The sequence below is a fragment of the Eupeodes corollae genome, chromosome 3, assembly GCF_945859685.1.
Source record: "Eupeodes corollae chromosome 3, idEupCoro1.1, whole genome shotgun sequence".
Classification (NCBI taxonomy): Eukaryota; Metazoa; Arthropoda; class Insecta; order Diptera; family Syrphidae; genus Eupeodes; species Eupeodes corollae.
Window position 1 is genome coordinate 132,685,849 of NC_079149.1, and position 18,777 is coordinate 132,704,625.

Sequence of the window (18,777 nt, forward strand, 5' to 3'; positions counted from 1 at the left end):
AGACCCCTCTTATAATATAGTCTACCTTCAAAAAGGATACAGTCACATGTAGACTCAATTGGGACTTATATATGTGTGTATTTTGCAACCATCAAAAGTGACGAAGTTCTTGAAGATTGATATCGCTTTGGCGATGACATATGCATTGCAAATTTCTTTCTCATTTTTAGGTGTAGGTTTGTGTTCTGAGGACAATTACAATGCCATTTGTAGTTAATATAGAAACAGAAAAAAATAAAATTATATCTTCCCCTCAGAGTGTTGTAGTTTTGTATAGTGAGACCCCCGACTTGGTCGCCGCGGAAAATGTTGGCGCTAATGCGCGATTTGCATGTCGACTCGCAGGATTGTAATAATCTAACGAATCACACAAAACAAAACAATAAAAATAAAACCAAAAACAAAAACGAACTTAACATAACATAAACATTGAAACAATAAAAAGGAGTAAAAAAAGGGTTTTTACTTTTGGGCAATCAAATATAGAAAGGATTTGGGTGTTTTCTGAAAAATATACTCTTATAGGTTTTTTTTTGTGTGTAAAGGTTTATAAAGGTGGTAAGTTTTCATACAGCGGAAAGCTATTAATGGGGTTATAAGAGCAAATGAAAAGGATACCCGCAATTCCATATACCTCGTCGTCGTCGTCGTCCTTAACGTCATCATATCACCAAACATCACCACCGCCGCCGTCGTCATCGTCAATATAATGTTAATCGACAGGATATTATAGCGACACGTTTTAAGCAATTGAAACACCGCATGAGGTATTATGACGATGATGATTCGCGCGACCTAGGTCGCTTGGAGTTTTATAGTTAAGTTAAATCGGGGTTAAGTGAGGAATATTAAGACAAAGTAAATTTGGGAAATTATGAGGGATTTCAATTTGTTTTATTTTATTTATTCGTCACAATGGGGGAATTAATTTGACTAATTTTGATACATTTGTGGTTATTCTTTTGTTTTTGTTGAAAGGACTTGAAAAAGTGAAGATGTGTTGACATAAGTTGCCCCAGTTTCCCCTACAAAACTATGATGATTGAGCAAAAATTTTGAAATGCAGTCTAATGATATTTCAGTAACCAGTTCAAAACAGAAATCAGTTTACATTAGAGTTCAAAGTTTCACATATTATAATAAAAAGATATAGGGTGCTTTTTTGAGAGATTGAGAATTTAAAAAAATTGAAATCTAAACAGAAGTATTGCTGGGATCAGTTTTTTATTTTTTTTAAGCTGGTTTATAATTTAATTCTATTTATAAAGGGTGTTATTTTTAGAGGCTTTTAACTTTAAGGTAAAAAAAACGATGATGAGTTTCTCAAATTTCATTTACTGTAGTTTAAACTTAAACCATTTATGGAATATGTTTCTGATGACTCTTTCTAACATTTGTGGGCGTTAATCCGCCTCATGTTGTCCATTATTTCAAACTTATCGTCGAAGACCTAGCGGCTTTACATACCCCCACATAAAATATTCAATTTGTGTTAAGAAAATGATCTTGGAGGCCAACTCAGAAATCTGTAACCAAATGTTTCCTTTGATCAATGGCAGTACGAGCTATAAGACATTTGGGTTAGTGCCACGAAGTCTTGTTAAAACTACAGCTTCTGTGTGCGAGTAATATTGTCAGGGATGGAGGGGACTTACAGTTTAAAGCCAAATCCGAACGGCTAATTTGAAAAAGCACTGTTCATGACGAGAATTACTCTTGAAGTATATTTCTCAATTCTTCGCAAGAGGCAGTCTCCGTGAAAAAAAAACTTTAGATGACACAGGCAGGGATCAAATTCAAGACCTCTGGCATGGCAGTCCAAAGACACGGGTAATTAGTTTTTTTTGTAAATTTCATTTCATTTCATACTTTTCAAAATGAATTTGCTTAATTTGACGTTGCTTAGGCATCAGTCTATTCTTGTTAAATGTTTAGCCAAACTTAAAATAAATCATTTGAAAGCTGTCAAAGTGGCCACTAGTTAAAATAGCGTTGCCAGCCTTAAGTCTCAATACACCAAAAAAATGCACTCAATTTGATTCCCGTCACATTTGATCAGTCAATTTTTTCACTACTTTTTCCATATAGCGTCAATGGGAGCTTGAATATTTGCAATGGTTCAAAAGTTAGTAATTTGTTGGTTTAAATCAAAGACTGAACATAGCCTCAATAAAATAAACTTTAAGTCGCTCACTAGTCAGACTACCAGTTAGGACAACTTCTCGAAATAAAGTTGTGACTTAATGAATTTTGCAGAAATTGATGGTCAAGCAACAACAAACAAACAGTCGACATAGCTCGATAACTCTTGTCGTGCACCTTAAAATTAGCTTCTTCTTCATCTCTAAAGAAAGAAGGACCAAAGATGCCACCTGCGTGTAAGCCACACAAAAATGTCAATTTTAATGGCCTTAGAAATAATTTACTAATGGCTTGAGGATTATCTTCTTTTCTACTTAATCAGAAATAAGTACCATCACTAAAATCTATAAAATGGAAGAAGTGCTCTAGAACCTCGAGAACAATTTTTGTTTCCTAAGTAACTGCCAAATTTTACTGAAAATAAAAGTCATCAAAAGTTTGACATTCTCGATTGTCAAACCATAAAACAACAACCATCTAATCTCTAAGGAGCTTTAAAAAAAACACCCTATACATTTCGATTCTAACTGAAACACGTGTGCTAATTGAGCAAACAACACGCAACTCCTCACTTAAAATTCCCGTTCAAAGACTTCAAATTACATAATTCCCGTAAACATATTTTTTTTTGTTTTAAATATTTAAGAGAATGTGTGTGTGTGCGTGTGTTTGTTGTACGTAAGCAAACAATTCGCACATTAATTGCAAAATAAATTAAATTATTACTCATTGTTTCAACAACATTTTTATGCGGGTGCGTTTTTTCGTATTAAATTTGCAAGGCATTTATAGTTACTCAGCAATTTTCCTGCTTGTTTGTATCTCTTTTTGATTCTCAAGCAAACAAAGGTGCGTTGTCTTCTGATGGTTTTCCAGTGAAATAAGAAGAATAAAATGGTTTAAATTGGTCGTTTATTGTCAATCGATTTCAAATATAGACGTTAGTGGGCGTTTATAAGTACTTAAATATAGATAAACAGAAAAACCTCCTCTAAAAAAGATACAAATGTATCTACAACTAAATAATGGTGGTAGTTCTATTTGTCTTTGGTGCGTTTAAACCCACTTTGACTAATTTATACCTTCTCCACACGTTGTTGACGTTGTTGTTAGGCTAAGAACTTTCGATGCGTGTGCCCGTGGGTCAATATGAATTAAGCTTGAATCAAAAATTCACCTCATTTCTCTTTTTGTATCTTAATTTTCCTAAACGTGTATCTAAATAGGGAAAAACCTCATAGATAGAAAGAAAAATTAATAATTTTTTTCCCTCCAATTCCCCCCTAAAATATAGTTCAATTTCTTCCATAACATGGGAACATAGTTTAGCATTTGTATAGGTCTCAATATAAAGACATTTAGGCTGGTTTATATCTAAGCCTGTTCTAAAACTTGTGTTCATGAATCTTAAAACACATTTTTCTGTGAATAAAATTATGATGTAATGTTAACACGTTAGCACGATATTTGAATTATAATATCTGCGTGTTGTTTTTGTTCTTTCTTTTTTAGTCGAGTATTTTATTGTTGTTGTTGCTATCGTCGTGGTTTTGGTGTGTTTTTCTGTGTTTTTTGACGTGAATAATGTGAAAATATTAAAAATTACTTTTCAAGCGCAGCAGTTGGTTGAAAGTTAAAGCTTACAACACGATTTAGAGCCTAGATAGGTATAAAATATAATAAAGTTGCTAGCTCTTTATATATGTAATGTAGGTATGTAGGAAAAGGAATCATGTTTCATGACGGATTTCTGGAGCGCCAACTTATAAAGTAGTAGTACCAACCTATAAAATAGATGTGTGGAGTTGTTTGGTCATTTAATCCAAATTCTGTTCTCATTTCTTTTCATTCATTTGTATATTTCAAAGTTTAGTTTTGGGGAGTTATGTAGGTAGTTATGTATATATTAAATAAATTGATTGCATGACCGCGTGGGACAATTCATAAATCATTTTTAGTATGTAATTTACAACTATTCTTCGCCATTTATATTTTATATCCTGGATTTGTTTCTTTTTGTGTTCAGTTTTTTTTTCGGTCGAAGGATCTTAGGTGTAAGACATTTTGTATTTTCAAAGGAATTAGTGTGTTAATAGGCGAATTATTTAAATAAAATTTCTTTTGTATTTTCTTGCTTTTCACACTGAAATGCGGTGCTAAATACTTGAGACCTTGCGATTGATATATACGAGTATATTTCTTCACTTTTGCATGAATAAGTATTCATAAATATGCGTGTTGATTTGAAATAAGGTACGTACTTTCTTCTCCAAGCTTAAGCTTTGATTATATAAAATGTGAAAAATTAATGAAAGTGCTATTTTAGGGCAGCATCTGGTTGAATTTCAACTTGGTTTAGGTAGAATCAATATGAGTTTTGACTTATTTTCTAAAAAACTATGCAAACATACAATCTTTGAGGATACAGTATTTTAAGATTAGGAATTTTGAGATACAGTATTCAAGTTTTTTTCATTCAGCATTTTTCTATACAACGTTCTTAATTTTAAGTATTTTGATAAACTAAATTTTACTGGTACAACATTACGACGAAACCGTAGCATACAATATTTCGAGCTTACAGAATTTTGCAACTCTTCAATGGAAATGGACGAGTTTCTTAACTATTGTATTGAATTTTTCTATTTAACATTTTTCTAAGTTTCAAATTCTCTATCAATTGGCCAATTCATAACGTATAACAATGGTATAATATATGCCAAATATCAAAAAAAAAAAAAATAGTACGTATACGCCACAGTGGACATTCTCATCATTATTGTTTGTTTTTGTACGTCCTATATTGTGTTACGGCGTAATGGTTAGTGCGTTGAACTGTCATGCCAGAGGTCTTGGGTTCAATCTCATGCCTTTTCTCAAATAAGCCGTTCGGAATCGACAAACAAACTGCAGGTCCCCTCAATCCTTGAAATACAAAGTCCCAAGTAAATTGGACAACTCAAATATAAAAGTTCTTAAAGATTTGATAAGAGATCCAATAAAACAAAAACAAAATAGTGCTCATATAGTGTGAGCACTAGGAAGAGGAGAGGGTTTAAAAGGAGATGTCGGTGCACATTGGAAGACAGAGTGTGGTACGGCATTCCACATTCGCGTAGTACGTCTAAAGAACGAATCTCTGTATTTGACAGTACGGCCGAAGTATTGCTCGAGGGTATACTGATGAGCATTCCTAGAAGCGCGTCTATTACGGTTGAACTGTTTAAGGGGAGGAATGAAACTGGCTATTTCAATAGAACATAAGCCGTTAAAATAACGGTAAAAAAAGGTCAGACAAGAGACCTTACGACGATGTTCAAGCGAAGTAAATGAACTTATGATGATATTATTATCTATCAATTCAAATGCTCTACGTTCAATACTAGCCAAGAGGCTTAAGTAGTTTGCAGGAGCACCAGCCCAGAGATGGTAGTTATACTCAAGCTTTGGACGTATTGAAGTAGTGTAGATAATAGACAGATCAGAAGGGGTAAAATATTTCTTGCATCACCTTAGAAAACCCAAACATCTTGCGGCACTTTTGGCGACATGGCGCAGGTGATCATTCCACAAGAGGTGGTTGGTGACACACATATCGAGAATATCGAGATGTTCAGTCTCATTGATGCAAGTTCCATCCATGGATAATGGCAAAGAGGGTTAATCTCACTTTAACGATGCAGGACAGCATTGCCTTTTCGAAGCATTAAATTCCACGCGGGTTTTAATCGCCATTCAAGAATGCTGTTTATGTCGAAATTTAATGAGCTTATCATATTTTGTCGTTGCTGTTTCATATCCAAAGAAGAGGGATGTGATTCTGAAAAAGAATATGAAAAACTAAGAGTACTATCGTCAGCGAAATAATGTATTGGATTAGATGTTGCAGACAGGAGATCATTTGTTAAAATGAGAAAGAGTGTTGGGGATAGAACATAGCCCTGGGCACACCAGCATTTATATTGAGGTTCTCAGACTTGAATCCATCCAATACTACTTGTATTGAACGATCCGAAAGGTAATTACTAATCCAATGAAGCAGGGATTCATGAAAACCGAAAGCACGCATTTTTGATAAGAGAGCCTGATGCCAAACCCTATCAAATGCCTTTATTCACTTAATGTCAATTTCTGTTTTAGTTTCATTACGAAAACAGAAAAACTGTGAAATATTTGCTAGGAAATAAAATTAAAAAAATCTTACGTATACGCCACAGTGGTCACTTGAAAGATTTTTGATTTATTAAGTCTTAAAATGTTCTTAAATTAATTTTTTGTTTTATGATTTCACACATCTGAATGAGTACTGACTTATAGTAAAAAGGATATTTCTGCAAAGCTCTTTTCATTTTCGTTACTTTTGCAATACTTAGAAAACATTTACTTTGAAGCTGAAATTTTGAAATTTGATTTGTATGAAAAATAAATTTTTACAAATAATGTCTTGAAATATTTCATTCATTTCAGTCAAACGTTACAAAGTTATAGCTTCACTTAAAAGACTTTTGAAATTTAAAACAATGATCTTACGAATATGTCAATACTTTTTTTAACAAAAAACTTTGAGATTTTTGGCATCAAAAATGATTTTGAACATTTTTGAATGATTCAAAAAATTATTATAAAAATTATATGAAGAATAAAAGTAGGGAAAAAGGTCTTAACATTAACATCAGTGCTCAATTTCGGAGTCTCTTTTGAATGTACTTTATTTTGTGTTGTCCGTTATTTTATTAATTTTCATAACATTATTTAACGAAACCTTAACAGAGCAACCTTCCATAAGCCAGAGTCACAACCGTTAGCAAAAAACATATCAATCAATGAAGGCTTAAAACAGAAACAGTTACGAAAAGGCTTACTACTCAAATTTTGGAAAATTTTCAGTCTGAATTTTGTGACTAAAAATTGCTTCCATCAAATTAATTAAACCGAATTTATGACGAGTTGGTATTGGAATACTGTGTGTTTAAAACTCAGTTTGATCAAAATTCTGATCATATTTCAAAATACTGTTAATAGTCTGGAAGAGAAAAATCGTCTGGTAAAAAATTTCTTACGATTCCTCTTTTTCAGACTGTTTACAGAATTTTTAAAACAAAATATTTTGATCATACAGAATTCTGACAAACAGTATTTTGACCCGCTTCCGTTAATGACCCGAATCTAAAATTTTAAAAAAATAAGTAGAATAGAGTCTTTAGTTCTGAACGATATTCATAATATTTCTAGCTTAATTTTTGAAACCAAATTTTAACAAAAATGGAAATATAAGCAATAATAAACCAATAAAAACAGAATTAACGAAATAGAAGCCATAAAAATAGCGAAATAAAATTAAAATCTTAGTCTCATATAAAAATATGGTTTCAAAAATTAAAAAATTAAAATTATTTTACAACAAAACAACAACAAAAATTTGAAATAATAAAAAGCGAACATGAAATTCAAAAAAAAAAAAAAACTTCCGTCAACTAAGTATACACTAAAATAGCACTTCTAATCCCTTCAAAGTCATAAAATTATCTCTTCATTAATATTTGAATTTATTATTTTATTATTTTTTTGTCTTCTTTCAATTTTGGTTAATAATCAAGTTATAAACATAAATTTGCCCAACAGTGTAACATTTTTTTTTAAATAACAAAAAAAAACGAAAAAAAAGACCTTAAATTAAAATTCTTATTGATTTAATTAGTCAAACTTAATTTTCACACTTCGAGCACACACTACGATTATTAACACTAAAAATATATATATATACGAACACCTAATACACCCTATCACATCATCATCATAATTCATAAAAATGCAAATTTTCTAAGACAAGTTTTTGTATTGAAAGACTAAACAGACACAAAAAGTTTAAGTTATGAATTCCACGAAGATAACACGTCAAAGATACTTTTTTAAGTTTGAGATATTATATTTTTATTTATTCTCATTTTGTTAATTTACACTTTTATTTTTTTTTTGGTGTGTCTTCTTTTGAGTCTCCCTTTCGTTTCCACTCCTTTGTGTATCTTTTGGGTTGTGGAATTATTATTTCATTTTATGGGTCATTCTTTTGGGGTGAATGCATGCTTGGCTGATTTTAAAGATACCAGAGCAACAAAAATAAAAGGAAGACTGCAACCGCATACACAAAAATTACTCTGGTACCACCATAGAAAAAAAATATAAAATAATAATAATAATAAAACGAGGAATGCATAAAAGAAAAATAAATAATTTTTATGGTTCGTTATCGTTGTAAAAGGTGCGTTTAGATTTAATTAAGATGTTGTCTTTAATATTAAATGAAATTAAAACAAAAAAAAGTACAATTTTAAGGAACATGAAACCATGAAAGAAGAATGATTAACAAAGTTTATCAACATTAAACAACACAAAAAAAAGACACACATGGATTGTTAATTACGTATGCTAATGATGACACATTACAATTTTACATCATGGAAGTGCATGGCTATGAAAAAGAGGTAAAAAGATACAAAACACAAGAAAAAGTATCTACAAGTAGGCATATGAGTATCTTTAGTGTGAATGAGTAAAAACTATTAACAGATATTTTGTATCTTAGTTTGTAAGTGTCCAAATGATGGTTTTAGTTTAAGAAAACACATCATAGACACCCAGATACCCTGCATATCTCTCTCTTTACCGAACCACCTTACTTTCGCATCCATGAACTCGGCGAGTTGAAATCGGAATTTCTTGTTTCTCTAGAGTCGAACCATATAACCAAACCATTCGCATGTTGCCAGCTTATAAACTTCAAACTCGAAGATATACCTGTGATAAGCTTCTGTGTTATGTTTAGATATGGTATAGTCTCAAGTCAGTGGCACAGTCATACCTGTATCTACCTCCGTTCTACCAGAATGGGGCAACATCAGAACAGAACCAGTTAAGAAGGAAGTTGTAGAAATATACTTGCGGCACAAGATTCAAGCGGTACGAGTGGTGCGGTGGTGGTGGTGTGCTGCGAGTTTTTGTTGTTGTTGTTGTTGTTATTGTTTCCAGGTCGGTCAGGATGGTAGAATGGTATAAAAGACAACATTAGTTCGTGCGATGTGAAGGACGAACGCGCGATGAAACTTAATTTACATGAATTTCGACGATTTATGTTTTTATTATTCGGACCAAAGGGCAAAGGATATTTGTAGACACAAAAATACAAACAAAATGTATGTTACCACGTCGCAAAGAATTACACCAAAAGAATGACATTAATGCCACAGGAAGGGTCCTTTTTTTTGTTGTTAGTTAGGTGAGATAGTGGAATTTTTAGAATGTGCGTGCATTGTTCTCTGGTTTAATTTATTACGTGGAAATTTTGTTCTCTTAATTATTCTCTATACATATATTTTTTCTTTTGACACAAAAAAAACAACATTAACAAAAATATTATAATAATAATTTATTAATTTTTGTCTTTTTTTTTCTCGTCCTTTTTTGTATCTTTAGACGGATGTTCCCTACTGTACGAATAAGTTTTTCGGGTCCTTTAAGACAAGTACAACCAGCCGATCGATATGCTGTATTATTAGATATTGTATCTGTAGATTCAAGAAGATATCGTTATGCATATCATCGATCATCATGGTTGGTTGCTGGTAAAGCTGATCCACCACCGCCAGCACGATTATATGCCCATCCAGATAGTCCAATTAGTTGTGAGGCGTTACGCAAGCAAGTTGTTTCATTTGAAAAAGTGAAATTAACAAACAATGAAATGGATAAAAATGGACAGGTGAGTTTGAAAAAGAAATAGAGTTTGTTATTTGTTTTTTTTTTTTTTAAGTTTTCACTTTTTCCATGTTGAGTTTTTGATATAGGGGATATCGAAGTATTAAAAAGTATATTTACTCAAAGTATCAGTACTGTGGTTTTCACTTTTCAATTTACACTTTTTAAAGTGTTTCTTATCTCAGGACCTTATTTTTTGCTCAAATGGTAAAGTGGCTTAAGTACTTTTTAGGAACTGTTCATAACAATGAATTTTAACTTTACAAAAATTAAATGAAATGCTTAATTCTTTAAATTCTCTTTTTGAAGAATCATAAAAGAATGTAATCTTTTGTGAATGAAATCTTTTGTGAACGAAATCTTTTTAACTAAAAGATTGCATTCATTTAGACTGAAGCTCGAAAGACATTAAAAAAATTGCTATCATAATTTTCAAACTATCAACCAGTTCACTTGAAGTTCAAAGTCGTTTGACATCAAAAAATATTGCCATAATATTTTCTCGCAATGATTTGAAAACTTCATGCATTTACACTTTTTTCAGATGTATGCAATCATTTGAAGTCTGAATGATTGCAATATTTTTTGATTGGTGATTGTTGGATTTAAAGAACTATAAATAAAAGACGCTTATGCTCGTAACACTTTTCAATTAGAAAAGTTGCTTTTGCGTACAGGGTGCGTTGTTATCTGAATTTAACCATTCGGATGCTATAACAGCTATTCTCCGACTTGCTAGCATAAACTTTTATTTTTTAAATAACCTCAAATGGATTCAAAGGTATCAGATTTAACCTTTAAGTCCAAAGAACAAGAAAGCAACTCCAAATTACCAATTTATGACATAACGCGTCCTGAAAGCTTGGTCACCAAGGACTAACCAGCTGCTATTTGGCAAGGTCCGCAGCACTTTTGTTGAAATTAAGAGTTTTTCAGACTTTTTTTCTTTATTATCAGACAACAATCCAAAGTTAGACTTCGCTGTCTTTCCGACTTTGAAGACACTAGAGATTTCTGTGTCGTTGACATTCAACAATTTATGTTATAACCTCGTCAGAAAATTTTAAAATGATCCTGAACTATTTTGTACGATAAGTATTGGGCATTTTCGTTGCGATATCAACGCATTCTTTCCATGTAAGACGACATATGCAATGAATGACGTTGCAGAATTGTATTTATCTGTTAAAATCGGCTAAAAAATTGCAAAGTTTTTCAATGTTGCAATAGGATACACCCAGTTTCCAAAATTATAGCAAAATTCAAATCAAGGAAAATTCAAGGAAAGAATTTACTTCACAAACAAATTTGTTTCGAAACATTGATTTTAAAGTACTCAAAAGTATTTAAAATTTATTAAGCACTATTAAGTTACACGTAAGACACTTTTCCAAGTACAAATTTTTTAACTAAATTAAAAAAGCCGTTTTTACAGTTTTAAAAATCGACTTCTAGATGTTTTAAAAACAGGCTGAAAATACAGAAATTAAGTTTATTTGTCACTTAAGTCTTTTTAATGTTGCAAAACGAATTCACTTGCTGAAAAAAAAACTACGTTCAACTCAAATTAAACATTGGACGTCTCTGACTGAGGGCAGTTTCCATTTTTCCTTCACATTCCTTGAACTTGCATTAATATTCAAAAATATAGCACCCAAAAAATTCCTTTAAAATCAATTAAAAAGTGATACAAATTTTTGAGTTTGTTTTAAGCAATTTTCCAATAATTTCTTCTAAAATCAATTTTTTTAGATACATTTTTGACTATTTTAAAGCTGAGAAGAATTCTTCTACCGTATGAAAAAATAATAAAGGTGCAGTAGTTTGTGTTCCCTTTAAAACATGTGACAACTTCATTACAACTCTCTTTTTCTCTCTGCGCATCATCCGAAAAAAAGAAAGTAAGAAATATGTAACTCACATTTGTATCTAAATATGTATCTTTTCACATACATAAAAGTATCTGGGTATATTAATATTCCACACTAGACACCGCCTGAAGTAACAATGGTGTCTTCTACTCGTTTAAGGGTTTTTCTCTTTAACCCGCATAAATAGTCTGCATCAGCCAGCAGTGAGAATCCTTCTTTTCCATATACCCAACCCAACCCAACAAACTTTTTCTTTCTTTCCATTTTCTTCTGTTTTATGTTAGTAAATAGTACAAAAAAGACACCCATTATTATGGTTTTTCACAATGTCCCCCTCCTCTTTTATAAATGTATTTACCCTTTATCAAATGCGCATGTCCTTCCAAAAAGCAACAAAATATTAAAACAAGAAAGAAAAAAAAACAACAAAAAATTGATAAAGCAACACTTTAACACATTTGGGGGTAACAAACTTTCCTTTTTTGTTGTTGTACTATTTTACTGTCGGGGATGCTTATTATGCCGTGAGGAATTTTGTATAGAGTGAATATATATAGAGTGCAACCCTGAACCCTTATCTGATGTTTGACAACTTAGGGTTAATTGCCTTAAACAACCCCATAATAAATATCTCTACACATATTTCATCCCTTATACTCTACTGGTCGACTTTTGTCTTATAGGCTACCAGAATTTATTGAAACTAGACCATAAGGACATTCTTTAAATATCTTAAAAAACTCTTAATAATTTTCTTTTTTCTTGTTCTTATTTAATTTCAGATTGTTTTAAATTCAATGCATCGCTATCAACCAAGGATACATTTGGTTCGTCTAAGTCATGGCCAAAGTATACCAACTTCACCTAAGGAACTTCAAGAGCTCGATCATAAAACATTTGTATTTCCCGAAACTGTGTTCACTGCTGTAACAGCATATCAAAATCAATTGATAACCAAACTGAAAATCGATTCGAATCCATTTGCGAAAGGATTTCGAGATTCCTCGCGATTGACAGACTTTGATAGGTGAGTTTTTGACACAAAAATCCATACGTACATGTATATATTCACCATAGGTATAAAATACAAATAAAACATCACCTGTAGAATAAAATTGTACCTATTTTTTTAAATTGAAAAAGGAAGGGTTAAACCTTTTGTAGAGTACGTTAAGTCATAAAAACAAAACCTATACAGAAAAACAGAGGTTAAAACAGAAGACAGACACAGTAAAGTGAGAAAAAAAGGAGAAAACGTGTGCAAAAACAAGACACAGATAGGTGCAAAAATATCAAAAAATATATGTATCGCAACATCAAACCCCTTTTCGGGATATGCAACCAAATTACAGGCCGGCGAATTTAGCTTTGATGATGGGAAACACGAAAAGTCCGATCATTATATTATCATCTTTTATACAGATACCTATACTGGCTTGAGTTTTTACTTTTTCTTTAGTTTTTGGTCTTCATGACTTTTTGTTTTTCTTTAAGGTTCTCTGAGGTTGCTAAATTGTATGAACTTATAAGTTGCTGCTGAATGTTTTGCATTTTAAATTGTATCGACGACGACTACCTTTTTGTTTCTTGTTCTTCAGTGTTTTGAGGAATTTAATTCGGAATATCGACGTGTAAACTAGTTCATTTAGCATTTTTATTCCATTTGTTTTATGGCCTATAAGACCAACCATAATTTTGTCTGTTATCTTGAGGGAACAATTCTCAATGACAATTTAAAACTGAAGGTGCATGCGTTAGGGCCTCAAAAAAACATTATTTCATTAAACGAGTACTCAATGACAGGAAACTGGAAACAGTGACAATTACTATCAATTATCTACTAAAAAATTGGACTTCTGGGAGTTAATTATAGGTTGGGTTTATTTCACGTAAGGAAATTCGATCATCGAACAACTGTCAGTTTATATTTTCAAAAATTATCAATTTGTATATGACTTTTCGTAAAATTTGTTGGTTTAAACTGTTTTTTGACAATTTTCCCTAAGTTCTCTTTTAAAATTATACAAGATATCTACAAATTTTAAACGTCGTCGAATAATTACTGACAATGACGTTTCTAACGAATCTTACAAAATAACGAATCCAATAAAAAATAAACTTCACTTATCGATCGAAAAACTGTCACTTTTTTATTTAAAACTCATTTTTGAAAACGATCAATCTTCTTATAACTTTTAGTGACAATTCCTGCAAAATGGAGTTTGACAATTTAATTTTAACAACTCATTCCAAACTCTTACATGCCAACTGCAAATTTCAAGTGACATCTCAAAATGGCTGAGAATGACCTTTCAGACTGACAGATGTCTTAAAGAATATGTCTGAAAACGTCAAACGCCATTTGAACTAAAAATGGCTGTTTAACTTGTTTTTCAAAACGACAAATCTTCTTATGACTTTAAGTGACAATTCCTTCAAAATGCAGTTTGATAAATTTCTTTTAACTATACTCATTCCAATCTCTTAAATGCCAACTGCAAATTTCAAGTGACATCTGCCAATGGCTGAGAATGACCTTTCAGACTGACAGATGTCTTAAAGAATATGTCTGAAAACGTCAAACGATATTTGATCTAAAAATTACTTTTAATGACGTTTCTATCAATATTTCCACGCAATAATAGTAAATTCATGTGATTTTAATAAATTTGAAACAATCTGAAAATCGTCTGCACTAAACTTTACTGACAGTCATTGACAAATCATTTGACAGATCTTATGAAGTTCCAATAAAAAGAAAACCTACAAATCAAATTCCGAACTCAATGACAGAAAACAATTAGTACCAATTATTCACTTGAAATTATTATTCGTTTCAAATTAATCTTACATTACTTCTAAAAATTTCAAACGTCATCTGATCTGCCAATGTTTGATAATGACGTTTATGACAGTTGCTTTAAAATGCAGTATTCTGCTTACTATTCATTTAAGACTTTGAAATTGATAGAATATTGTCAGCAATTGACAGGTGTTTTAAAGAATGACATCTAAAAGTTTTAAACGTCATCTGATCTTAAATGACTGACAATGACGTTTCATTCAATAATTTCACACGTATTTGTAACCTCTCGCGATTTGTTTCATTTTTGTTTGTCATTTTTTTAGTGACAGATCTCAAAATCATCAGTCCTAAGCTTTACTGACAGTTAATTTAAAAATCATTTGACAGTTCTAAAAATAATCATCGTCCTAAGCTTTACTGACAGCTCATTTAAAAATCATTTGACAGATTTAAACACATACTAAAATTAAGTTTAACACACATTTTATCAAATAATACTAAAAATATATACTATCAGTCAAAAACGAGGTTAAGGTGGCACCAAAATGTTCGTATATTATTATCTAAAAATAAGCAAAACACATAAATTTTCATAATTTTCATCTCAGTCTCTTAATTTTATTTTCTCCCAATTTCGCGTTTATAAAATGATGTCCAATAAAATTCCAAAACAAATAATTCGACAAAATTCAATGATGAAAAATATTCTTTGTGGAACATCAAACAAAAATCTAAAATCTGAAGACTTTGTTTTGCTGATAATAATTTTGGTGAATCTATCATGTCGTATTTGGCTGGTAATAATAATAGGTAGGTCAGTTTATAAACAACGATGCACGAAGACTCAAAATATACACCTTTAAGAAACCTCAACAAATCAATATGAACCCTTCCGAAGTACTTCAAAACTAACGTGATACATTTCAATCTTTTCTATTTTTAGAGATCCAATGGATGCCCTTTTATTGGAACAACATCTCCGAGCACCATTACGTCTGTTTCCTGATCCTCTAATGCAACAATTCACGCAGCAAGATGCCGATGCTGCTTCGATGGCAATTCTGGAGAAAGCCCGTCAGCATCTGCAGATGTGGGGTAGGTCTCCATACACTGAATTACTCCTGCCGCAAATGTACCAGCGTCCCACCTTAGGCGCCCTCAATCTTGGTCTTTGGCAGCAGCAATGGCCTCAACTGCAAGCTGGTTTCTTGGCTAGTGCGAATGCAGCAAATCAAGCCCGTTCTCCACCACCGCCACCACCAGCTTCGACGCCCTCCAGTTCCGGATCACCATCGCCGGATATGCGAGCGAAACACTTTCAACGTTTCAGCCCCTATCAGCTACCACAGCATCCTCCAACTCCTAGAAGTCCGCCAAATTAAAATGGACACTTGGAGTGATGAGTGCGTGAACGTAAGTGTGAGTGCAATTTGGAGACTTTTCAAACCTATGTACAGACGAACCCGATTAACTCCCTCATCTGATGCATATGAAAAACTAAAACAAAAATATTTGTGGCAACATATTTTTCTATAACGAATTTTATTTGGTTAAACCGCTTAGTGTTTCTTTTTTTTTAGTAAATTTATTTATTATTTATTGCCTTAGTGTAAAGTATATAAAATTTAATGTATAAATAAAAATATGGTGGGGCTTTTATCGCTTTATCAGCCTCAATATTCCTACAAAAAAAAAAAGATGAAAAAAAACCAAGATATGTCGTCCCGTGTAATGAAAATCAAAAAGAAAATTAAATTAAAAAAAAAATCAGTATTATTGTTAAAAAAAATAAAAACATTTGTAAATATAAATAAATAAGTGTAAATAAAATGAAAACAAAAAACACAATTGTAAATTCACTTAAGTTTTATCTTTTTCTCTATTAAATTGTTTTTTGTTTTTTTTTTTTCTTAAAATTATGAAAAATAAAATTAAAACAACTTTTGTTAAATATTTTATTTTAGTTTTAATTCACATTGTATACAAGTTTCGTTCCTAAATTAAAACAAAAAATAAACAAGAAAATAAAAGAAAAAATTGTTGTTAACTATATTATATTTTATTTTGTACAGTTTTAGTTAATTTTTATTATTTAATAACAAAATTGAAAAACAAAAAAAAAACAACTTAATGTATGGAATTAAAATTCTTACAAAATTTTTATCTCAGTGTTTGTATATTATTGGATCTAACTTAAATTTGAAAACAAAAAATGCATAAATAAAATACAAAAAATTACTAAACATATAGAATTATGTTATGTGGAAAAAAAAATATTATTTATAATAATAAAAATAAATGTAGTAAAAACAAAAACAACAATAACCTATTAAATGTATTTTTTGTGTGAATAAAAACAATAATATATAATTGAAGGATGAGTGATATTATGAAACATTATTATAAAAAAAATTATATATATATTAATTTAACAAAATAAATAAAATAGTAAGATAATGTTAGTAAATAATAAAACAAAAAAAAAACAAACTATATTATAAAAGGTAAATATTATACATAAAATAAAACATATTTAACGAAAAAAAAGAGAAATATTTATTATTGTTCTACTTGGTAATATTTTTAATTACATTTATTTGTCGAATAACCAACTTGGAGGTAATCAGAGCATTTTGTAATGGAGGCTACCGGAAGTAAAGTTTCCATCGGAATTCACTAATACTTGTTAGCACCACGGGAAATTTTTCAAATCTTTATTGGATATTTGTATTGACAAAAATGGCGAAAAGGACAGTTGCATACCCCTTTCCCCCCTAAAAAAATCTGCCATAATACTCAAAATACCCATCAGTGTAAACTATAGAGATTCTGTTTTCAGCAGCACATCAGGAATGTTAAATGCTTCACTTAAATCTGTTTCCTCTATTTTTTTTTTTAATTTGTACAAAAAAACTGTATACTTCGCAAAAAAATATAAGACCGAAGAAATCGGAGAAAGTTGCACTTAGCTGTCAAAATTTGGACAACAAATGCACCTGATTGCACTTCAACACAGTTAGAAGAAGTTAGTGAAAAAGTGTCGGAGAAAAATTATGAACAGCTACCGGAAATAATACCTCGAAGCAAAAATACTCCGTAGCGTGTAAAACTAGAGGATTCTACGCCTGGAATCCGCACATCAGCAGGGACGATTTTTTTATGAAAATAGAAAGTTGCATTAGCCCCTCCTTGAAGTATTCTACCGTTGTACTAGAACTTCCAGAAATGTTCATCAATCATAACCCACAGAAAAATATGGAAACCTTATTTTTAAAAATTGACTACTGGATAGTCAATAGAACAATTTTCGGTTGTCAATTTTAGGTAGTCAATATGACAACTGCGGTAGTCTATACAACAACTTCGGTTGTCAATACGACAATTTGGTTGTCATATTGACTACTCACAATTGACTATCGAGAATTGTTATATTGACTACCGCAGTTGTCATATTGACTACCGCAGTTATTATATTGACTACCGTGGTTGTCATATTGACTACCAAAATTTACTATCGAGAATTGTTATATTGACTAACGCAGTTGTCGTATTGACTACCGCAGTTGTCCTATTGACAACCGCAGTTGTCATATTGACAACCGCAGTTGTCATATTGACTACCGCAGTTGTCATATTGACTACCGCAGTTGTCCTATTGACTACCGCAGTTGTCCTATTGACTACCGCAGTTGTCCTATTGACTACCAAAATTGGCTATCGAGAATTGTTATATTGACAACCGCAGTTGTCATATGGACTGTCGCAGTTGTCATATTGATTATCAAAATTGACTATCGAGAATTGTTATATTGACTACCTTAGTTGTCGCATTGACTACCGCAGTTTTCATATTGACTATTACAGTTGTCGTATTGACTACCGTGGTTGTCATATTGACTACCAAAATTGACTATCGAGAATTGATATATTGACTACCGCAGTTGTCGTATTGACTACCGCAGTTGTCCTATTGACTACCAAAATTGACTATCGAGAATTATTATATTGACTACCGCAGTTGTCCTATTGACAACCGCAGTTGTCATATTGACTGTCGCAGTTGTCATATTGATTATCAAAATTGACTATCAAGAATTATTATATTGACTACTTTAGTTGTCGTATTGACTACCGCAGTTTTCATATTGACTATTACAGTTGTCGTATTGACTACCGCAGTTGTCATATTGACTACCGCAGTTGTCA

General features: G+C 31.5%; 1 protein-coding gene across 4 annotated transcripts in view; it reads left to right on the top strand.

Moving 5' to 3' along the window:
• Positions 1 to 16,369, top strand: part of LOC129950231 (T-box protein H15) — a 30,058-nt gene extending 13,689 nt beyond the window's left edge. For 2 of the 4 annotated variants that reach the window (XM_056062097.1, XM_056062098.1), the window contains exons 4-7: positions 9,613 to 9,898; positions 12,548 to 12,792; positions 15,316 to 15,381; positions 15,515 to 16,369. In XM_056062097.1, the coding sequence (XP_055918072.1) occupies positions 9,613 to 9,898; positions 12,548 to 12,792; positions 15,316 to 15,381; positions 15,515 to 15,953 (1,036 nt within the window). In that variant the 3' untranslated portion in view covers positions 15,954 to 16,369. The remainder of the gene's footprint in view (positions 1 to 9,612; positions 9,899 to 12,547; positions 12,793 to 15,315; positions 15,382 to 15,514) is intronic. The other 2 variants (XM_056062099.1, XM_056062100.1) reach the window with 1 other exon arrangement.
• Positions 16,370 to 18,777: the final 2,408 nt, after the last annotated feature.